This window comes from Apostichopus japonicus, chromosome 11, assembly GCF_037975245.1.
Source record: "Apostichopus japonicus isolate 1M-3 chromosome 11, ASM3797524v1, whole genome shotgun sequence".
In the NCBI taxonomy this organism is placed as follows: Eukaryota; Metazoa; Echinodermata; class Holothuroidea; order Aspidochirotida; family Stichopodidae; genus Apostichopus; species Apostichopus japonicus.
Genome location: NC_092571.1, coordinates 15,454,026 through 15,478,748, shown reverse-complemented (window position 1 = coordinate 15,478,748; position 24,723 = coordinate 15,454,026). Strand labels below are relative to the sequence as shown.

Here is a 24,723-nt window from a genome sequence, read left to right as displayed (position 1 = left end):
CAGCAATGGCATCAACAGATACTTTGTTAGTTCGCATGTAATCAATAAAAAGAGAACATTGAATATTAATTCCATTGTCATTCCAAATTTATGCATGTGTGTATTTGTAGGTCTCCTTAACATCAAGTAAAGCTTTGTCACAACAGTCATTAACAGGTTTTCTGTAAACAGGAAAAGTTCCTTTCTGTCAATTTGTAAGAACATTATAACCAAAGACTTGAGTCACTGTATGACAATTTCATACTCTTCAAAAAAAAAAAAAAGGTTTCATTTGAATAAATAAATAAACTGCATTGCAATTGTGTGTTGATTGAATGAAAGTCATATTCTTTAAGCATGTACAAAAAATGAACTTGACAAAATGATTAACATTGTTTACAAAAGTTTTTTTTCTTTATTTCTTACATATGAAATGTACAGTTGTTAATACAATTCAACAAGTTTCGCAGATTTTACTTGTTTGTTGTACCCTTTTTTGATATACATGTCCTTGTATATATCTGAGGAAACATTATCCCACTGGATATGATGCACATTTGAGCACACACAGAATCCAGTTATTTGATTACTCTTCTGACATATTTGTAGCAATTACCCTTCTTTTTCCTTTTCTTTGGTAACAAATCAAACATTCTTGAAGGGCTTTGTGCACGCAACCTTCTTTCCCAAAACAAAGCAAAACATTTCAAAGAAACCCCCCCCCCCTTCCCCCTGAAAAAAAATTGTGCTTACTGCTAAATATATCCTACATGACTGGTGGATCAATTTGGACAGTGTTTTCACAGTTGCTATCAATTAAAACAGGTTTCGAACCAATAAGTGTCAACCGAGCATTCAATAATACGTAAAAGTTGCAAGAAGGTTTGCAACTATGCATAAATAATATCTACTGATAATTTGGTGCTCGGTCTCGCCATTGGATTCAATGCAGTGAAAGGAAACGATTGTGACTAACCACAATCTTGAGCAAGTGACCACATTATGGAAAACCCATCACTAAACTCAATTCCCAATGTAAATGCCAGGGTGAACCATGCATCTCTGAAGTGTAGAATAATCAAATTTGAACTAGGACTTGAATATTAATTGGGAAGCGCTAATGAGTAAACTTGTTTTGTTCTGTTCTAAAGATACAGATCGTAAAGATCGTAGTATTCTGATAAATGAATTACATCACATCAAGACAATTAGTCAATTACCATGCAATGTTTTGGTGTTCCTTTTTTAATCAAGCACTGGCTTAGTTTTGAAAAGGTCTCTATTTAATGCAAGTGAAAAAGAAAATTCTTCCTTCACATAAATTCTATGAACCATTAAGTGGATTACAGTGCCTGGAGTATTGAAGGCACTTATCAGGCTAATGAACAAATTGGAACTTAAAGCAGCTTTTTGAGTTGATTAATAAATTCTCCTTTCAATATATTAGTCACTGGTTTGTCAATTTACTAGTTTATTCAATGTTAGACAGTAAGATGAAAGTAATATATTTGAAATTTTCCAATTTGCTTCTACAGTTCTTTGGAACTCACTTCCACTGCACATCAAGTCGGCACCCAACATTAACATTTTCAAAACCAGACTCAAAACATATCTATTTTTGACTGCCATCCCTGAGCACTAGCGCCACTGAGCATTGGCTTTCCTCTGGATATTGGCGCTATATAAATTTGCATTTATTATTATTATTATATGTGTTTAATACCACTATGAAATGTGTCTGAGAATCACGATATGGAGAATCAAATCGATATTCATCTGTTTACAATATTCATTTACGTTCATTTATCGCAAAAATCTATGAGGTTGTGTTATTGTGACCTGTCATATTTTGAATAATACCCATTTAAGTTTAGAAAATTTGCCAACAAAACTCAAAAGGCTTCTTCAATGCAGTAGGTTAATAGTGAGCATAATGCACCCTCCTTCACAGTTCACTGAAGTAACAAATATAAGTTTTGTTATGAATACTTATATTCATATATAATACTTATATTCAGAGGTCTGTCTTTTTGGCAAAGTGCACAATAAAGGCTGCAAATTGCTTACATATACGTGCACAAAATCGATTACTGAAGTGCAGCAATCCTAGAATGACCCCAAAGGGGAAACAAACACAACCATCATATCTGGCTTTTATGAGGGAACCCATCTCTATTACAGAAATTAAACGTTGCTATTATGTATATACAAAATATTGATACATATGCGACTCAGTGATGTCATAGTTAGACTTGTTCAAGTCTTCAGCCTAGTATGTGCAAAGAATAATAAAATCTGTGATATCTCATTAATAAAATCAGATCTTTCTTAGCTGTTTGTGGAAGTTATTCATGACAGTTATCTCTATCACTTACACTAATGATGATGGTTGTGTTTGTGTCTCATATATTAAATTAATTTTGATATGTTACAGACCATAGAAACAACTGCTATCAATGCAGGTTGCAATTCAATACCAAAGTCATTTCCTCACAATTGATACAAATCTTGGCGTGTTTAAATGCATCTGAACTTTTGTAAAGACAAATGGTTAAGGAAGTCATCCTTGGGTACTGTTGTGTCATTTGTAAAAACCTAGAGGCATATTTCAGATCAAAATTACTATAATTTATAAATCAAAAGATTATCATCATTAAACAATTGAAATGAGGAGCTGACTTTGATCAGAGGTAGGTTCCAGCAGCATTCAAGACATTTAACAAATTTCAAAGCTGAAGTTTGTCAAAACAAATAGCTTCTGAAAAGATGATCTGCACTCAAAAAACGTTTCTACTTCCTTTGGACGAAACGATATCAAACCAAACAGGTCTGCATAAGTCATCCTTGCAGAGTTTCATTTGTTGGCAAAATTTCCTTTCTTATGACCAGCATAAATTTACATAATAATGCATAAATTAACCCCAGCGCCAATTTAGCACAGTAGATATGGCTCTCAAGAAATTGAACCTTCATCGGATTGAAAGGATATTGGAAAAGTGGTCAATGATGTTGTTTTTTCCAGATTTTCAATATGTGTTTTTTTTTAAGGCGATTAATGAGACAAACCATTTTGCTTGAATAATGAGTATCAATGGTATTTCTCTTTTCTCGACTACAAAGTTCATTGTCCTCCTATTTGCTTCATGTCATCTTTTGTTTTCTTTATAGAACTTGATGTAGTTGCTTTATTCAAATCTTCTTTGTTATATCAAGGGTGGGTACCCTGCCTTCTGTCCTAGGCTACTAGCCCCACCCTCGCTTCTCTAATTTCCATATAACATGAGAAAGAATTGGCTTTCCAAATGTCTCTCTAAACAAGAATATTAAGTTAGTCTACTTTTTCCTTGATTTTCACCATTTTTCAAACATTCCAGATCTATAGTAGATACTGTTCATACCTAGGCCATGAACAAGTCACAACCCTGTCAAACAAATGCAAGAAGCTCACACTGTATGGGACGAGGAACTCTTGGGAATGGTCCATGTGTGAGTTCCCTGTCCATCTTGTACTTCTTGAGGAAAGAAAACTAATACGACCTCTAGAGATTGGTTTCTCCTACAAGTGAGCCAATGCAGCCTTCTCAGAGTGAGAACATACCTTACTCTCTACTGAATTGAATAGCCTTCACAAGCCAACTCAATCGTATTCAAGTCAATGCCCCCCCAAAAAATAGCCCCCCCCCACTGTATAAATTGCCTAGACATTGTCTTTCAAATAAGTATTGAACCAATACAAAAGGGTTAAATGCCTGCTTACTTTGCTTTATGATTTCTGCTACCTACCACCCTCCTCTACCTCTTCCTCCTCGCCCCCCTCTGCCTCCTCTCCCTGCACCTCTTCCCCTCGATCCACCACCTCTGGGTCCTCCACCTCTATGGCCTCCTCCTCCTCTGGGTGATCCACCTCTAAAGCTGCCACCCCTTTGCCCCCGACCCATCCCCCCTCTCGAGCTTATCAGAGGAGGTCTATTCGAGAGTAGAGGCTCAGAATTCCCTGGGCCATCGTTCCAAGTTCTTTTGGCCGATGAAGAGTAATTACCCCTGTCCTCATGTGCTTCATCTTGTTCATATAACCCTTGCTCTCCAACAAACCCCTGTTGTTGGTGAATTTCATCCTGAGACAAGTTCTTATCTGTTTTGTCATCTCTTGGGGTTCTTTGAGGTCCACCGGCTGCTCTCGCATCGGCGTCTTGGTAGGGTCTCTCCAAACTACGTTGTCTCAAGGGAAAATCACGATTCGACTCTTCTTCGTCTGCAAATCTACCTCTCGGGCCTCCGAAGCCCCCTCGTCCGGATGATGGACCGGACCCTTGCCTTGAATTTTCAAGGTGAGGAGACCTGCCACCTCGACCTCCTCGGGCCGATGGATCTCGACCCCTGCCTCTACTCGGGCCCGAGCGATTAAACCCTAACGGTTCGTTGGAATGTTCTGAATCATAGTGAGGATCATGATGATCACCGGCACCGATATGTGGTGGCCTTCCTCTGTGAGCAGGGCCACTCCTATTAAGAGGAATGCCCATGTTGGGAGTACTATCTATATCTGGCGGGCCATCATTTCTGTGGAGTCCACCGCCGGATGGCGGATGCCGATAATCCATATCCTGACCCCCAAAACCTTCACCAAATTCCGCATTGGGAAATTTGCCTCCCTTTTCGAGTTCCATTTCTTGGTGATTTGGGGAGAGACCGCCAGGTCCAGGTTCCTCTAAGGAGATATCGCCTCTTCTGAGTGCATCCGATGTCAGTCCAGGGATCAAAGGCTTAGGGCCCTCTTTTCTTGGAGGAGATAGAGGTCTGTTCAGTCCAGCAGACTGCGGAGGAGCAGGGTGTTCCCTCCGAGGAGGAGGCCTTTTGGGACCTTCGGCAGGTTCTTCGGGTGACAGCACAGGCTCCTTGGATTGGGGAGGAGGGGGATCTAGCACTAGAGACATCAGGGGCATTGGACCTCCCGATGGTTTTTTGTGTGGCCCACCTCTTGGAGGTCCAGGTCGGTCCGGTCGCATACCGTCCATTCCTCTGAACCTTGGATTACCCATGTCAGGATGTCTACCGCCTCTCATTTCATGGTCTCTAGGGTCTTCCATGTCCGGATGCCTTGGTCCCATAGGGCCCGGACCTCTCCTCGGATGCTCTCTCATGTCCTCCATATCTGCATGCATGGGACCCATTGGTCCTGGGCCTCTCATTTCATGATCTCTGGGACCTTCCATATCTGGACGTCTTGGACCGCCCATACCAGGATGCGGTGGGCGACCTCTTCTCCCCGGTGGCGGCCGTTCCAAGTCAGGATCGAATTCATCACTTTCCATGGGTTGTCCAAACTCGTCTCTGTCCCTAAATCTATCTCTGTTCTCGCCCCTTTCTCTGTCTCTTTCCCTATTCCTTTCCCTGTCCCTATTTCTATCTCCACCTTTGTCTCTGAATCTCTCTCTCTCCTTTCTGATGTGAACGGGCTGACCCATGTCCCTGCCATCGGGAGGGCCATTGAAGCCATCACGCCTTTCTAACGGTGGATGATCTCCTGCGAGATGACTCGGTGGGGGTGACCTTGGCATAGGAAAAACTGACGGCGGCCCATCGGGCCCAAAACCTGGAATCATCGAGCCTTGTTCCATGGGTTCTTCCTCTGCCCTCTTCTGGGTCTCTTTCTGATGAGCTTCTGTAGGAGAGATGAAATCGTAAAATTCCAGTTATTGCAAAGCAACAAAGATATCAGTTAATTCAGTTCCAGTACAAAATCTTTGAGGTTTTTGTTTTGTGGCCACAAAATTACATCACCGGGCCAGAGGGGCTGCGGAAGAAAATATTGCACAAGACCGATAGCTCAACAGTGTACACAGGGCTGTTAATTCCTCCACTCAGAATGCACTTTGTGAGTAATCTATATGTTATAAATGGACAGCTTTGTATGTTTAACGATTCCTACAGGAGTGTCCATTGCATGAGATAATCTGATTTTGCACTATAAATTTAACAGATACTGCAACTGCTAAAGAGCTAACTTAGATAGTAAAAAGAATAGAGGTGGGAAATGGGGAGGGTAGTTAAAGTGTTTAAAGTTGAGCAGAAACATCTCCACTTTGTTTAGTAGCGTGCAGTAATGATGGGGTGAGGGAGGGGTAGGGTGAGGGGTAGAAGCGGTTCGTCCCGTTACATCACATTTTATAATCATGTGAGATGCTGTTTGCTATGTCGTGCAGTATGTTTATTTTATCGACTTCCTTTTTTATTAAAGCATCACCTTTCTCTTTTTCTTTCTGTTCTTTGTACTCTGCCTCTCTTTTCTTTATCTGCTCCCTCTCAAATTCCCTCCTAAGTCTCTCCTCTTCTAGTTTCTGTTTCTCCTTCCTCTTCCTTTCTGCTTCTTCCTTCTCCTTCTTGACTCTCTCCTGTTCCTCCAAATCGGGAGCGATTCCCGGAGCTTTCTTGGACTCCCACTCTTTCTGAAATTCGGAGGGGACGGGACGAGCGAAAGGCACCTTCCTCTGTGGCAGTGGAGTGATCTGGGCAATCTCGTCTGCCGAGGAGTCTAACCCTGGTATGCCGGATGACTCTTTAGCAGCTAAAGTAGTAGATACATAGGAATAAACACATGAATAACTGGTGTGGCACAGAAACCCACCAAAGATTTGCAATGTTTATAAAACACACGATGACAACGAGTCATTTGGCTGACATGAGACCATCGAGAAATTTGCCCGACAGGCTCATCATCGAATCATTTGTTAACAGCTGGTGTTTCAACATCAAGAGAGAGAAAGAGAGATAGGGATTCAACAGCCTTAAGAACTTCCCCCACCACCTTCCTTCTTAAAGGGTGTGAAGACTCGCGCAAAAAGAAACGTCTAATGCCCGTAATCTGACCTAGTTTCGAATGAGGTGTAACAGAAGTGTTAGACACCACCATCGATCCCAGAAAATACACACACAGCTTGCTACCGTCGGTAATTAGACACTAGTGTACAGTCAGTACATACAGCTGCGGTCAATACCCACAGCACAGTGTACAAATGATACAGCGATGGACATCTCAGGTCCAGCTAAAGATAACAAGGTATCATGTTTCATTACTGTCTGAATTTTGTAGCCACACAAACAAAACCTCACTTGCAAGCAACAGAAAGATAACTTTTTCAGATGGCCGCACGCGGTTTGGGGCGAGTCTTCAATGCCTTTAATAAGCCTGGGGTAACAAATGTAATGCAACATTCTAATGTGCAATCACATAGCACACAAAGATCAATGAAAGCAATAAAAAAACCAGTAGAAACAAATATCAACGTGATAATAGTGGGTATGAATACCCTCTTAAAGCGAAAATTTCCCCAAATTAGACACTGCCAAAAAGCTACAGCCATATTTGTTTATGTCTAAATTAAAATCTTACGTATCCTGGCAAAGATATCACTAAACAACTGGCAGCATTACAGCAGAATGAGCAGGAACAATGAATTTCTATAGATTATATGCTATTGCTATTTTGTTATGATTTAAATATATTTTAAAAGGAAGAGCTCATCAAAAGTTTCCTTCGTTCTTCCTTCCCTTCAGTCAAACACTAGTTGTTTGAAACAAAAAAATGTTGTATCACAGAATAATTTGATTCGAAATAGACGTGATCGGAATGGAAGAAAAAACTCACCTTCTTTAGGGAACGGTTCTACGGTCGGACTAGTTTCCAAACCCATCCCAGGAATGACCGCAGCAACGGCCGAGTCATCATCTGTGATATGAATAGAAACGTCAAAAAATATCACGATAAATATAATACGAATGCCAGTCGATGCCGTCATATTTATTCCAACCCAATATAACCGGCTGTGTCTTGTTAAAATTTATGACCGTTTTGTACATTTGAAAAGTAGAAAGTGTTTCGTGTAGGACAATAAATAGTTGGTAGTTGCCTTGTGAGTAATTTACAATGTTGTATACATTTTGTCCTATATGAGATGTCGACAAGAATGATTAATGAGCCGTAAACAAACCGTATTCCCGTAGTTCTTCAGAGGTTCCGATGGGCAGTGTGTTCAGGTTGTAACGGTCACGCATTTTATCACCGGGTCTGTTCCTGGACCAAAATTTCCTGAAAGAGCAAAAAAAAAAATGTCTGTTGCAATACCGAGCTTCCAAATAACACCTTTCCCTCTTACTTAAAATGCTAATGCTTACAAACAAATCAATTCAAATATTGTCAGAAAATGGTAGAATGTACTAAATGCAACTAGCCAACTTTCACAAACAGCTGACTTTTAATGGGGTGGGGTGATAAAATGTGTGAAATAACAACAGGTTTCCCATGCCCCTCCTTATCTAACCCTCCCTCCTACCGCCACGCCCTTCATCCACTCTCAGAGAGTATTGCAACCCAACGAAAGAGCTTCCCAATCGATATGCATTACAGAAAACACCCATGTCCCATATGGAGAAAATAAAAATTTCAGAAGAAATTGTGCAGAGTGCTGTCACAGTTTACACTTGCTTTTACACATTGTGGGACTGTTGTTTTAGACTTCCCAATTTGGCTGATCCAAATTACCAACATATAAATCTCACAATGGCTACTGGAAGTAATAGATTATGAGATCAAAGGTCAAGACAAGTTCATACTTACGTGCTATGGTCATTTGATCCAGAGCAGAGCATATGACCCAACGGGTGCCAACTTAATCCCCAGACCATACTATCGTGAGCTGATTCAATGCCACCCACCTCTCTCTCGTTCCTATAAGGAGCGACAAAGATACAGAAGATGAACGTTTAACGTGTATTAGTTAAAATAATAAACCAAATAACTCCATGGCAAATGTTCTAACTAACAGTCAGAAATTGGGATATACATATATAAGAAACTTACAAAAAGATCCACAATCCCATCCTCATCCCTAGTTACATACAAACTCTACATGTTAGCAGAGGTACTCGGGGGCGGGGAAATTTCGACAAAAGTCATCCATATTGATTATTCCTTTGCGGGCACTGAAAAGAATCACAATGGTCATCTACATATCCAACATTTATGCATAAAAGCTTTTTTAATGAAACTCAAATAAGACAGAGTGATGCATGGCACTGAAGATTGTATCATCCCACACTGAATACAACAAACTATTCTTAAATAGCCTTAGTTAATATCCAGTGATCACAGTGTTGATTAACGTTACTTGAAATTTGGCACAGATGTCACTTACTAGTACATGATGCAAATCAACGCAGCAGAAAAAAAAAGACAGCCGTTCAAATTACAAACTACACTCTGAGTAGTGACAGATTTCATTAATTATAAAGTAATTTTTTATATTTTAATTTACCAAGCAAATCATACCCTTGGCCTATTTGGCCTCCACCCACCCCCCCCCCCTCACACTTGCAATACCCCTCCCAACTTGCAATAACAAAGGCACAAAGGACTGCGATGACCGCATGGTGTTTTCTTCAGTTTCACCTAGTGCTCTAATTTTCTTTTAACCCTTTTATATCACTGATTGTTACTGATCATTCATGCGGAACATTCTTTAATGATCCGTTTATGGTTTTATCTGTTTCTGTAGCATAGATCCACAACCATTATAAACAATTCGTTCCGATTTTTTCCAATAAACACCGAGCTTGAGGAAAACAAAAAGCAACATTGGACCTGTGTTTGTCACTGATCTACACTGGAATTGGAACGATACAGTATTGATCTTAATATTATTAGCACACATATCTTTTGCAGAAGGACAGGAAGCTTCTTCAAAGACTTACCCAACTTGCCAAAACAGAATTGAACCATCCGATCCGCCACTTACAAAGAGGTCTTCGTGGACTGGATGTAAGGCAAGAGCTGCAACAAGACAATGATATCAACAGTGACAAGCAAACCATAAATGTCTTGTTCTAAAAAAAACAAAGCAGTATTCTCACTGGATATTGCAACACATTTCTCTTGCCATCAGGTAACCTTGGACAGTAACTATTCTGTTAATTTTTTGTACTACCTGTATGAAACAGTGCACAATTGCTTAAATTTTCAGAATATTTGTTTGTGTTAGTCCAACACTTTAGATAGTCTGAAGGCCAGTGGTTCACTATTTACTTTTACCATGAGGGTCAAAGAAATACATTTGTAGGTTTGGAGGAAGAGAGATTGAGTAATGAACAGGGCAGGCTGAAAGGCTGCTCAAGCAAATGGCCTTGCATACCCAATTAGTGAAAGACTGTGGGCCTGTACTCTGTACCGGGCCAGATAGAATTTTTTTTGTGGGCCTCTTATTGAGGACCCCTGCTGTAGTCCCGTCCATTTTCACAACAAGCCAAGTCTACTTAGTACGTAATACTTACAGCATAAAGGTCATCATCATTGGTCCCAAATACGACAGAAAGATGACAGAAAGTAAAAACCAGAATGAAAACATTTCATGGTTCCTTGCTGCTGTTTATTAGTTCCATTCATAGGGAAATTTCTAAGAAAGCCCTATGACAACAACAGCAATTCATGCACACAGACTTTGGTTGCCAAAGTAATGCTAAGCCCTGATATCAATTGCAACACACATCAGTGTGCGAAGACTATCTACCATAGCCAAGTAATTGCAATTTGGAGTATTTCACGTTTGACCCCATGACCTCATTAATATTCATGATATGAGCACCAAAATCAACAGGGTTAATCTACTTACTATGGGCCACCCACTCACCAAGTATGGTAATGATTGGTCATTCCCTTGTTGAGTTATTGTGCATACAAACTTTTCATAACGAAATAATGCTAGCCCCCCCCCCCTTATAAACATGCATGATATCAATTGCAACACACATCAGTGTGTGGAGACTATCTACCAATATCATCATACCAAGTTTGACGAAATTCCAATAAATAGTAGCCAAGTTATTGCAACTTGGGAGTTTTTCACGTTTGACCCGTGACCTCATTAATATTATTATATTAATAAATTAATTAATATATATTATTATTATATACTTTGACCTTGTATAACTTCGCACACGAAGGTCACACGGGGGTCAACCTATAGACATTTATGACCTCGGATCACATGACCGTTATGTTTGAAAATATTCCCCTATACCATTTGCAACTTGTCCCAAAATATCAACGGTGTCACACCTTGGAACTGGGATTTATTGCACTAAATGTCTGAAAATTTACTTTGACCTCATATAACTTCACACACAAAGGTCACCTGGGGTCACCTATTGACATTTTTGATTGGTGAGACGTGAATATAGCATCAAAACTGTAAAATTCAAACATTTTTTTCTTTGCCCATTTTCTCACCCAAAATACTAGTTTTTTAACATTAATTGACCTTTGGTGACCTCGGATCACATGACCGTTAAGTTTGAAAATATTCCCCTATACCATTTGCAACTTGTCCCAAAATATCAACCGTGTCACATCTTGGAACTGAGAGTTATTGCATTAAATGTCTGAAAATTAACTTTGACCTCGTATAACTCCGCACACGAAGGTCACACGGGGGTCAACCCATTGACATTTATGATCAGAAGGTACCTTTGACATCTGAAAATAGCATCGAAACTGTAAAAATCCCCAAAACATGAAAAGGTCACCAGAGGTCAACCCATTGACATTTTTGATCGGAAGGTACCTTTGATATCCAAATCTAGCATCAAAACCAAACATTTTCTTTTTCGCCCGTTTTCTCCCAAAATAAGCACATTTTTTCTAATGTGACCTTTGACCTTTTGACCTTGGTTTCAAATGTAGTTTGATCTGCTGATTCCAAAAATCAACACGACAAGTCTGTACAGCTATCCTAACTCCGACCGAAAACTTTGACCCCATATAAGTTCGCACACAAAAATCCCCAAAACATGAAAAGGTCACCAGAGGTCAAATTGAGGTCAAGGGTCACCCAGATGTGGGTCGACATTTGGATTACACTGAAGCAACTCCCAACCCTAACGGACAATTCGTTCTCAAGTTATCGCCAAAATACTAGTTTTTTAACATTAATTGACCTTTGGTGACCTCAGATCACATGACCGTTAAGTTTCAAAATGTTCCCCTAACCAGTTCACAACTTGTCCCAAAATATCAACCATGTCGCACATTGGCACTGGGAGTTATTGCAGTTTTAGTATTTTGGGTTTTTGGACCATAACTGACCTTTGGTGACCTTTGTGGGCACCAAAAACAATAGGGTTTATCTACTCACTATGGGCCACCCACCCACCAAGTTTGATCATGATCAGTCAATCCCTTGTTGAGTTATCGTGCATACAAGCTAAAGCGTCACACACACACACACACGCCAACCTGAATACATAGGTTCCTTTGCTTTTAGCAAGGAACCAAAAAAACACATCCTTCGTGTACTAACTTCAAGAAGCATTCTACTGCCACCCTCCAAAAAAAATACTTTTCCTCACTGAAACATTCATTTTGCCTAAATTTTACACACCTTCAAATGTCCTCAAAACTTCAATGTTCAGCATGATCTAATTTGGGACCAGTGCAGATGACCTTTAAGTCCTCTTTGTTGCTGTTTGATATAATTGCACCTCTTAATTTGGACGAAAGAGAAACCATGTTTCCTACAGACGGTCACATGGTAAAGGTTTCTTTAATACATCCTCCAGATGCATTTTGTCCAACTTTAAATTCTTTGCAGCCTTTTCACACATTAGGGAAATAGTTCAGGGGACACATGTAATGATCCGGGGACATAACATTGGGGAATTCCAGGGATTGTCCCCACAAATCTGGGACGTCAATGCACCTAAACTTTGAGGAAGCATGTCTTCGTAAGACAATTACTTACATGTAGCCTCCTTCTTGTGACCTCTGAAAGTGTACATTTCTTTCATGACCCGGAGGTCAAATAGCTTACAGAGATGGTCCCTGGACGCCGTTACCAACCAGTTGCCGTTATTACTAAACTTGGCTGCCATGACAGTGCCCTTGTGAGCGTGTATCGTCGTGAGCGGATTCCCAGAGCGAGGATCCCACAGCTTGACTGGCTGTTGACTGTCCTTGCTACCGGACACGATTAAACCTTTCTGTTGGTGCCAATCAACGCACCTGACATCAGCACCGTGACCTGTATGGATAATAGGACAGCTAGATTAAAGGACGTGTGTGCGTCTCTCCTCGTGTAACTGCCAAGTTTGTAATATGACAGTGGTGATAACATCATGCAATTTAGCAGAAATCGCATAAAGCGAGTGATGTAATTTGACATAACTGTTCATGGGTGATGCTACAGTTAGTGTTTTAGTCATTTCTCTCAGTGTAACTGTCTCACAGTTTTCATGTTCATCTCAGATGGGTGTTAGGTTTTAATGTGCACATTACTATAGTCAAACCTTTAGGCTATATTTGAGTAAACATTATAATTCTTAATGCTAGGAGTTATTTACAGCTGGCTTTGATTCATCTAAGGACTGTTTGTTAATAGACAGCAGTAAGGTGGTATCATGGGCACATGGGACAAATGAGATAAGGGGGGGGGGAAGGGATAGGGAGGAGGGGCATAGGGAGGAGGGGCATAGGGAGGAGGGGCATAGGGAGGAGGGGATATGGGGAGCACAAATGGGTGGCACTTCTCCGCACTTTAAGTTTGGAACAGCTCATGAATATTCAAGTGAAATTAATTCTTGATGTAAAATATTCTGCAAATCTATTTTCTCATCTAAAATTATGCTCTCTTGAAATAAAATCCGGTCACATTTTAGTCATAAATCCTAAAATATTATGAAGAGTGATTATTTCAGCTAAATCTGAAATTTTCAATAGTTGTCTTTCACATGACATCATTCCAACACAGACACTTTGTTTCATTGATAAAATGTTTGTATTGAAATGTGATCTGTTTCTTAATGTGACCACACTAGCTCTTGGAGAAAATAGAATAAAAATGAGCAGGAATATATCCTAATTACACAAATTCAGAGAAGAATTGAACCTCCACCTGCAGTTGTTGATAATATGTTAAAAGGTGGCATCCCTCTTTCTCCCTTTCTCCTAATAAAACTCATAAAGACTTCACTGAAATGGCTATTATACTCTTTATATGGCAAAACTGAGACCACCAATTCATCCAAAGGTCTGATAACTTCTGAAACCGATGGAATGGTAAAATGAGTCAAAGTTTCTTAGTATCCCAATGCAATGCAGCATCTGACACAAGGCTAAGAAGCCCCATGCAGTATGATAACCAATGCATAGGGTCTTGGGAAAGTCACCAAAGCAACAAGGGGATATATTTTGGGAACGGGAGGTGCGAGCAGAGACAAACAGTAATGATGCATCTTCTTGTAAGGGTACAATGAAGAGAGGTAGGGGAGTAGGAATGGTCTACTTTTACAAAGAGCTCTGTTGAAGGTTAACATGAGGTCGGTCAGTTTTGAGGATATCAAAGAGGTGTGGGAAATTATAAACCAAACCTTAGGAGAGGTGAGTATCAGCAATGAAGAAATTTAGAACAGATTGGATGGGTATATATGCAGTAAAATTAGTCTCGAGTCAGTTGGCAGGGGTGGGGGTGGGGGAAGAAAGGGGAGGCGCAGGTTTAAATGTTTTGATAGCCCACCTTTCTTGAGATCGCTGTGCCAACCTACACTTTCAAATGGAAATGACTGCTTCAAAATGATTTTTTCCTCTACGATTTTGCAACACGCCATAAATTAGTTTGTTGACGATACTCAACCTAGATCAAGAGAAGTTTACCTTCTCTGAGAATTACTCTAGGCACCATCAAAGGGAAAACACAGTTTATTTGTGGTCAGTTTTCTTTTTAAAGATCGGGGTATTTTAATTTTGTAGTGTGGGTAGGGTGCTGTACTTAGCATTATGGGTTAATTTTCCTAGAAAGCATTGACCATTTTTATAATCTCTTATCCCTATTTGGAGTATCAATGCATTACTGGTATGTTAAGCCCATTTGGTCAGAAGTTATCAATTTTAAAGTGGTATGGACACAGGTTCCATTTCATACCCTCCTCCCCTTTCCCTTTTTGCATACTTCCAAGATAATTTAAGGCCTTAATTTTTCAAGGGAACCTTGTGGAGATGATAACACTCTATATTTCTGTGGGCTTGTGTAGAGCGGGAGTGAGTTTTGAAGAGAAAATGCATTTGGAAAACTTATAACCACTAATAGGAGATTCACTTGTCATTGGAGCTGTGGGGGGGGGGGAGGGGACAGACAATAACTTATTGTTGGATTACGTTTACCACGTATGATCAGATTTTTTAGATTATATATATATATAGAATTTATTGTGTATTTTGTTTTGAGCCACTCCTACTGGTTGAAGGAAACCAAGGGGAAAGAAAATACAGGGAGTGTAAACCAAGGGTACAGGGAAATCAAGTGAATCACTTTGTTTAACGAAGCACCTCCTGGGACAGGTGATAATTGGAAAACAGAGAGGGGAGAGTTGGTGTGGTGGTGGAAATCAAGGTTGATAAATGTAGTGAGTTGTTTTTCTGTAAGGGATGTGTTTTCTTTTAATCTGTTATCATTCTACCCACTTTGTTGCAGATGTAACTTTGTCATCCTGTGTAGGTGGTGTACTTTGTCGGTGGGCTGGGGGTTCTTAGTTATTCTTTCTTTTTACTCTCATCTTCTTTTAATATATATTTGGGAGCACTCTAATTAGGGTTTTTTTTCACACCATTTTAATCTTGAATGTGATGAATGAATGGGTATGTAAATTAGGGCAAGACCACAGGAATATTAGTCTTAGAGCAAACTTAAGATTGTTATCGCCATGTTGTATCTTCAACCACAATCCAGGGACACCATTTATCACGGATCTGTTTCTCTAACGGGTCAACTCTAAAAGCGTTCACAGAAAGCAAAATGGACATCAGCTATGACACAAATCTGTCTCTTTAGATTATACTCCTAACGTAAGACTCTAGGTTATAAAAGAAAAAATAGCCTTGCATCTTTAATTGATTATTTGTACACTAGTTGCGGTACAAACCTCTCATAATTCGCTCCTCGTGACATCTGAGGAAGTCCCAAACACGTACGGTACCGTCGTCTGAACAGGAGGCAAACTTTGAATCCGTAGGAGCAAAACTGGTTGGGGCAAAGCACAGATGATTATTGGTGTTGATGATGAGGGTGGTGTAAACTTAACAACGGTTCTTCAATGATATCAATATTATCTCCTTCAAACTTCAAGGGGTAAAATCACAGTATGGTTAAGAAAGAAATAACAGAACAGTCGATTGGTAGTTATACTTGACAATATCTTCTTGTAGGAGCATATTGTCTTTCCCAACCGGAAGTAGCAGCCAATGATAATATGGGGCCTTGAGACATACAATCCTTGGGGGAAGAGTTGATTTACTTCAACAGATGCATGCTGTATATCTTTCACACCAAAATTGTTATTAAATATTTTCTCTACCATGAACAGGACATACATTATTCCAGGACTGCCTTGTAATGAAAAAATATGTCAGAAATGCAGAGAGCTACTTTCTGATGTACCCCGAGAGCTGTGGGAGATTGGACACATTAAACCAAGTTTTGTTAGTTTAGGAAAAGTCTGTTAAACAAGTATGGGTCAAGGTAAAAATCTGGCTTTACAAAAAAAAAAAAAAATGGGAAATTGCTTTGGAATATCGTAATTGTGGAAGCCTCTCACATAAGTCTCAGGTTTGGAATTGTACATGTTGAGATGGGTGTTGAGATGGTGTAACAGATTTGGGTTTTGTAGTCAAAAGGTTCTTTGATAACTCAGACAGAAGACCTACTTCTTTCCTATCTCCAAAATTCTATTGAGCTCACTCGACATTAAAAAGGCTTTTGCTGTCACCAACTTCAGTGAAGGGAAACACTTTGGGGCGGAAAATGGGGGGGGGGGGGCTATGCAGTTACCATAGGTAGACAACCTACATGTGTAAAACCAGGAGAGACCAAGAGGGTTTGAATGGATGAATATGGTGATATGATCATAGAAATTATCAATCAATATTTAGCACTACTTTTGTTTGATAGAGTCCATTCATTCAGGCCCACTCCCCCACCCCATAGCTCTGAAGTGGTGGCCATTTCATGGAAATTTTCTCACAGGAGGGCAAGCTGTTGTATGACAAATAATGGCATGGGGAAGTACACAAGGAGACTAATACAATGTGACAGTGATATTTTTGACAAAAGAACATTCTTTCTTCCCTGTTTTGATTGGGTAATGAAACCAAGATTGTGCTGTTAAAATAAGAGTTCTGTGTTTTTCTAACTACCTAATGTAATTCATTATTTAAACTATTTCCATAGAGTAATAAAACTTCTCTCGGAAATCTTTAGTGAGCCCATAACTTCATTTTTAAATGCTTCAGAATCTTTCCAAGAAAAAAAATTCATAGAATAGAGTTCCTGTTATAACAAACAACAAATTGCTAAAATATGTGCAAGAATTTACAAAAAAAAACATTTTTTTTTGTAAGAAAGATCCTTAAAACTTTCGGTATTCTCATGGCAAGGGTGATGTCCCCAACCTGAAAAATGAATTGCAATCACAAAATGATTTCAGTGCACTAGACAGGTCTCTTAAACCTATATCATCGTGTATACAATGGAAGCTCTATAACTATCTATACTGATTATGTGTAAAGACTGTTTCCAAACTGGGCAGTTCCTAATAACTATTAAGTGGTCCCCACCCTTGTGGAAATCTAATTCCTTGCTTACAGAAACATGAAAAAATGGAGAAGCCATTTATTTTAAGGTTCTCTTTTCTTCATGTTTCTTCAAATTTTATTTCTTTCAGTATTTCAAATCAATCCATGCATATTTTGCCATTTCTCTTTATTTCTGCATAAAAATTGCCTGCTATTTTTTTTCTCTCTAGCAGGACATTTTCATAAACAAGCTGCTTTCCATGTTTTTTTTTCTCTTGGAAATGGCAGCTATTATGGAAGATATCACAAATGTTATAAGCAAGTCATTTTGAAACAAATTCCCATATAAAAAAATAAGTACAGTGGATGTCAAACGATAGAAGGTGGTTTTACATCAACTTAAAACAGTTTTATAAAATATTATGAAAAATATATAGATATAAATAGATAAATAGAAAAAGTTGGGCTGTGATAAAAAGTTTTGCTATGGAAAGATTTGGGGCATTTCAATATGTCTGACATAGATATTGTGTTTCTTAAATCTTACAAAAAGTTTAAAAGTTTACCAAACGAAACAGAGCACACATTTGTTCATACAAAATATCGTAACTTATCAGGATATTGCACATAATTTGAAAAGAATCTTGCTAGACATGTGTGAACATATTATAGTATCTTGCATGAAAGAGAATTATTTTTTTCCCTCTACTTATCTTTACAAGACATGATCACAATTAAAAGAAGCCACAAGTAGAAACATAGCCGTTCACCAGGTCTCTTCTGGTCAGCATACCTTACGCCGCGAATAGCTTGATCTTTGTGAGCTTGGAACATCTGCACATTGTTCATGTTTGACTGCCAGTATTTCACGAAACCCATGTCGTCCCCGGACAGCAGCCAGAGGTCGTTGTGGCTCCAGCTCATACACCTTATCGAGTAGTCGTGAGCCTGCAAAGACAAGATATACGATGAGGAAAGGGTTCCTGCATAAACAAATTATAATAAGAGAAGCCAGAAAAGATAACACCCTGGGGGAGGGGGTGGGTATAGTTTTAACCCAGAATCCATCTATTCTGTTAAATTCTTTTCATTTATTTTAGGGTTCATCATTAGGCTTGATTGATAGTCTGAGAAAAATAAATTTATAGTCAAATGTTGGACAACTAACTTAAGCATTGTGGACCATGTTCAAAGAAATTCCAATTTATCTGTGAGACAACAAGCGCTCTTCTTTAAACAGACTAGCTGCTGGTGACAGGTAACACTATCCCACAATGCTCTTTCCACTTCCACTTGTAGGAAAACAGATACATGTACACAACATGAAAGCAATGCAGTGCAATGACATTAATGCATCAGAACGTTTACTGAACATCAAGTTGTCAGTTTAAAAAATACTCATCATGTGCATTAAATGAGTTGCATCACCAACAACAAGGTTATGTTTAATGATTAACAAATCCATCAAACAGACTGTTTCTCACCAGTTGTTTGTAGGGAAAATTTTGACACATCTATTGGAAAACTGTGGTATCTTTACCTGTACTACCACAAGGCATGAAAACACTAAACATTTCAACAATGTTGCCTTGCAATCAACAATCATTCTCCCTTGATTCACTGTTCACAATTCCTTCAGAGGACAAACAGCAGACCTTTGCCACAAAATGTTCTGCAAATACCTGCAAAATTGTTTCAAAGTTGAACGTGAGGCCGTTCCATAGGGTAAATTCCCCGCTTGAAGCACCAGTCACTAGACGCCTCCCTTCTGGAGTCCACTGAAAAGTGAGAATGAAAACCATAGTAAAAATCTACAGTCTTAGCTTTTTCTTAATCCCAGACATTCTGCAACATAGCCCCAAGAATTTCAAGGGGGTACAGAACTGGGGAAGGAGTTTAAAGTGAAATTAAACAAATTTCAGGTAGTACTGTATCAAAAATTTAACAGAATCAATGAAAACTTCTATCTTCTTAAATGAAAGTTGCAGTATTTCACAGAAATTGTCTGGGTTGCATATGTGTTCTTTTGTCTGTTCCTAATCTTTCTTTTATAAACTTTTCAATGGAGCCGACTTTTCTGCATAACTCACTTTAAGTTAACAGCAAGTTATAATAGCATAAAAGGAACACACTTCCTTCCTAGATATCCTACACAAAGAAGAATATTGCCAAGGATTATATTATAGCGAGGGTATGGACAATTAGGTGCATTGGCTTTGCCTCTGATGAATATAATACATTGTGGATTTGCTAGACAAGAGACTTGAGAAATAATTCACTTCCACTTAAAAGTTTTACATTAATGTTAGAAGGAAAAGATATACATATATAGATATATAGACATTAGAAGGAAAAGAGATATATATATATATATATATAGACATATATATATACTCACAACAACACAAAAGACTGGACATCTGACTTTGTTGGTTGAACAGTGGACAAATTTCGTTGTGATGGCATTTGAAGGATTCTTGGAAAATGATGACGGTGGAATCAGCTAAAAGAAAACAAGATGTGAATTACATTGAACACTTACAGTGTCATAAATATCATCCTACAGAGAAAATTATATGCAAAAATGTATTCAAATTACTATACTAATCTTAAAATTTATAGCAGGGTGTTGCTTCAGAGGAACCAAAGGATTCTTTTGAGAGAAACTGCTACACAGAAAGCTGTAGACTGATTTATTCCCTGACTTACCCAATCGAACATTCCTACATATACTCTGCTGCCAATCCTAACTATTTACCTTCTGATATTCATAACACTGCTACATATGGCAGAGCACTATCTGTTTACCTAGTGTTAATACTTGAATATACACAACACTGTTACACATAGCACAGAACTGTCAGTCTATCTAGTGTTAATACTTGGACAAACGAGATGCAACAAGAACTAGTAGGATAGATGACTTAAGCTTCATTTTCATTAAATTAAAAAAAAATGCTTAAAAAGGAATTTTTTTTAATAACAAATGTTGATTATCTTCAGTTCCTTCCATTTGTTGTCCCTTGAAGCATTCCACTCACCGTATGAGCATATGAAGGATCTGGTTGAATCCACCTATGATCCCTCTCGTCTCTCTGCCAGACTCGAGCCTTCAAATGGAAAATTGGAGGACAAACATAGTTATGAAACTTCCTTAAACAATTACAACGCTCTTACTTTCCATTTAGGCCAAGGAGTTCTCTCTTATCTTGCTGACAATAACCATGGATTCATGGTATCAAACAATGGGTACAAGAGGGGGGGGGTGGGGCAGGGGACATGGCACTCATTTGGTGAGAATCATGTGCTGTATGCTCAAGATGTATTTGTGACATTTGCTTCTTTGTGAAAGAAATTTACCCAGGCAATTTGGTTTACCCTCCTACTTTCCAAGTTCAGGTTAATGCTGCATTACAAGGTTGCAACTAGACAACAGATCCATCTTAGCACTTTGGAAAGAAATGAGTTTATGAAATCATACTTCACATGAACATAAAGACTGCAAACAGCATCTTCACTTTTGTTTATCAAATGATACACGGTCAAAACCATTCTACCATGTTATGAAACTTCCCTTCACATGTAGACAAATTTTCCTTTTCCAAATGCCCTACAGTTACCTTCTAAAAGTCATGCTACCTCAGTGAACGTTTACAAAGATCATCACCTGAAAGGTGTCACATAGTGTTCAATCATCATTGGCAGCATCTTTACACAGTGACAGAAATTGTCACAGAAACTGTCACACTAGTGACAGGCAATGAAGCACTTCAAATGGCAGACAATGTGACACTTGAATGGAATTCCAGCACCAGAAAATGCGACACTTGAAGATAATTCTTTTAACCGAAGATAATTCTTTTAACCGTGTGCTACTTGAAAGAAATTCAAGTGCCAGACAACATGAAAATTCTTTTAACTGACAGTGTGCTACTTGAAAGAAATTCAAGTGCAAGACAAACATGACACTTGAAGAGAAAACCTGTGACAAACAATGTGACACTTGGTTGACTTGGAAGGGAATCCCACTGACAGACAGTATCACAGTTGAAGGGACATTGCAGTGGTATCCAATCTGGCACTTGTAAGAAAATATACTCCACAGATCTGGTAGAAGTATGTTATATGAAGACGGCTGATACACGATGCAACTTACCTCTAACTGTCTTACTACGGCCGAACTGTAATCGACCGCCCTTCTCATAATTGACCTAGGCTTCTGTGCATCATAGTTAGAGTAATCCCTCTGTGCCATAGGTGTATAAGGTTCCTGCTGGCCCCTTTTGTGCCTGTAATGCTTGGGAAACTGCTGCTTGAAGTATGATGGCAGCTTAGGGTAGTGGAAGAAAGAGCCTCCCGGCTGCTGGGGGGAGCTGTTGACAAGCTTGGTACTCCCGTCCATTGTGCTAACCTTTGTCGTAGCACTTCAACTAGAAATTTTTGATTGGCCTTGTAATCTGAGATGAAGACAACAGATTGTGAATTTATTATTATGTTAACATTGCTGAACAACACAACTATGACAAACTAGACCAACAGTAAAGCACACCTGAGGTTACATGAATTTGTAAGCCATCTTTTATTTCAATAACAACATCAAATTCTCTGTTATCTTCTTAGTTATATTATACTGCCATTACTCCAATACTGAAAGAGGCTAGCTGGTTACCTATAAATCTATGCATATATTATAAATCCTCATAAAGGCCTTCCGTGCTATACAAATTTAATACACCAAGTTACTTATGTGATATCTTGCTTCAACAAACTATAAAATAGGCCATTTAGATCGCAATATCTTAACCAGCTTATTGTTCTGGTGTCTCGTTTGAAAACGATCGGGGACTGCAGCTTTCAACATGCTGCCCCCTGTCTGTGGATTCACTTTCAGTAGATCTTAGGTCTCTGGACTCACTTGAACAATTTCAACATTATCTTAAAACTCATCTTTTGTCACATTGTTATGAGATCTTTTCTTTTCTTTCTTTGTCCTCATCTGTAAAGCAGATTGAGCAACTTTTTTTGGATTCTGCACAATATAATACTAATTATTAATATTATTATGTATGATCTACGATTTGTATACACAAAATACACACCATTGTGTATCACTGGGCAAATTTAGTGGGTATATTTTTTTATCGATATGAAACAGATCAATTTGTCATGCTAAATATACAATTTATCTAAGCAAAAACCACTGTGTTAAATTGGGTAGCAACTTAATGACTGCATGAAAGATCAAATGTGTTCCATACATATTGTATTGGTATCCAGTCAAAACGTCCCTTTACCAAAACGTCCCCGCTTTTTTAAGACCAAAACGTCCCCGCTTTTTACCAAAACGTCCCTGCAGTCAAAACGTCCCCGTGAGTCAAAACGTCCCCGCTTTTATAATCAGTTGGAATGCAAGTGTGGATGTTTTTAGTTCAAATCAAAGAGTAAGGATAGGTATAGTTTAGGTTGAAAACACAGTTTTTAGCAGATATATATATATTGTATAGTATACGCATCCAAATTCATTTTTAATTCCTCTTGTATAATATATTTTGTTTTCCTTAATTCGTTAATTCACTGAAAAACATATAGCGATATACCTTTTTCATACCAAACATTATTAAACGATATAGTCCCTTATGATTTATTTAGCGCCTGTAATCCAACTTGCATGCCTATAACTTAGCCAAATTATAACTTAAAATTAATATATATTCACAACTATGAAGGAATGTGATAGACGGGGACGTTTTGACTTACAGGGACGTTTGACCAACGGGGTCGTTTTGACCAAAAGCGGGGACGTTTTGGTACGGGGACGTTTTGACTGGTAAAGATTGTATTGGCCTAAGCTGTAGACTATTCTATGCAATAATAACCTTTGGTGACTTGCAATGTCTTTAACTACCTTTGGGTTTGAAGTATTTTTATTTGACCCCTTCCTGGAAGAGTTTATCTAAGTCTTCCTGTGGCAAGACCAATATGTTTAAAAGGAGATCAAGATGTTCAAGTGGCAACTTTGTCACAGTTTACATTAGGTTTGTGCTGTCAGCTCTATGAATGGGAGGCCAAACAAGTTAATCTGAAATCTTTTAATCTGGTGATGTCTGCATGACAGTACATTAAATCCGGGGCTATTTCCAAGGGCTCCATCATAAGCCGGGACTGTACGTAAAATGGAGGAGTTGTCCAGGTTAAATGGTGATAATCAGCATTCACTAGTATTGAGTAAATCATACTAACCTATGCGTGTAGATAAAGCACACAATAAGTTTGGCTAAGCCACTTTGGTTAAGCATCCTCACGATATCAAGGGAAAGGCTAGGTTTAATTTTACCCAAGCCTACCACAATAAAGTCAAGTGTCATTGTGCATGTGTGACACCAAACCATGGCACTTGTTACACTTAACACTGTAACAGTAACATGAGCGAGACTGCATATTTGCAAGTATCCTCACTCAGTACATAAATGATAAAAGAACGCTATCGTAACAGATGAAGACAGCATTTCGATAACCACGAATTGCTTAAAAACTTACTTTTTCAATTCTCTGTAAAATCCATTGTGAATTCTAATGTACAATTTGACATCACATTTTTCAGCGCTGCCACCAATTTCCAGAGAGCTCTCAGCAACAAGGGACGACGGTCGTTCGTGGACGGTACTATATTAAATAAGGGTTATATATTATTTTACAACCTGCCTTTGACCAATTTTTATTTTTAAAAGCCGCTCTACAAGAAGTAACTCATGTAAATGGTAATTAAAAAATAATCAACTGTCATAATTTCATACTGTTTATGCAGTTGAACATATTTATCACGAACTATGCATTAACCAAGCCCTACCAATTATTAGCTATGCCCAACATTAGTATAGGTTAGGCATGGAACCAAGCAACATAATTTTTGGAATGACGAAAATTATTTTCAAAGGATTATATTATGACCATAGAAGTTCCTTCATAACAACAATGTTATTATTATAATATATTTATGAAAATCTTAAATCGATATTACAATCCCTATTTATTCATTAGGACACTACATTAGTTTTAAGTTAGGGAAATTTCAGCACCTGGCACTTAAATTAAGCATTGTGTACTGCAATGACGAAATACCATGTACGAACAACGTA

The 24,723-nt window shown here is 38.6% G+C and overlaps 1 protein-coding gene and 1 long non-coding RNA gene across 2 annotated transcripts; both read right to left on the bottom strand.

Moving 5' to 3' along the window:
* Positions 1 to 118: 118 nt before the first annotated feature.
* On the bottom strand, positions 119 to 24,411 carry LOC139976045 (uncharacterized). Its single transcript, XM_071984442.1, has 14 exons — positions 24,125 to 24,411; positions 21,744 to 22,044; positions 20,629 to 20,697; positions 19,986 to 20,090; positions 19,270 to 19,365; positions 18,381 to 18,535; positions 15,940 to 16,037; positions 12,768 to 13,046; positions 9,727 to 9,805; positions 8,594 to 8,704; positions 7,968 to 8,065; positions 7,625 to 7,705; positions 6,224 to 6,544; positions 119 to 5,641 (listed from the first exon to the last, which is right to left on the bottom strand). The coding sequence occupies exons 2-14, from the start codon at positions 21,987 to 21,989 to the stop codon at positions 3,759 to 3,761; spliced, it is 3,621 nt and encodes a 1,206-aa protein (XP_071840543.1). The 5' UTR covers positions 21,990 to 22,044; positions 24,125 to 24,411; the 3' UTR covers positions 119 to 3,758.
* Positions 10,376 to 11,799, bottom strand: LOC139976063 (uncharacterized). Its single transcript, XR_011795984.1, has 2 exons — positions 11,468 to 11,799; positions 10,376 to 10,988 (listed from the first exon to the last, which is right to left on the bottom strand). It is a non-coding gene; the product is annotated as an uncharacterized lncRNA (long non-coding RNA).
* Positions 24,412 to 24,723: the final 312 nt, after the last annotated feature.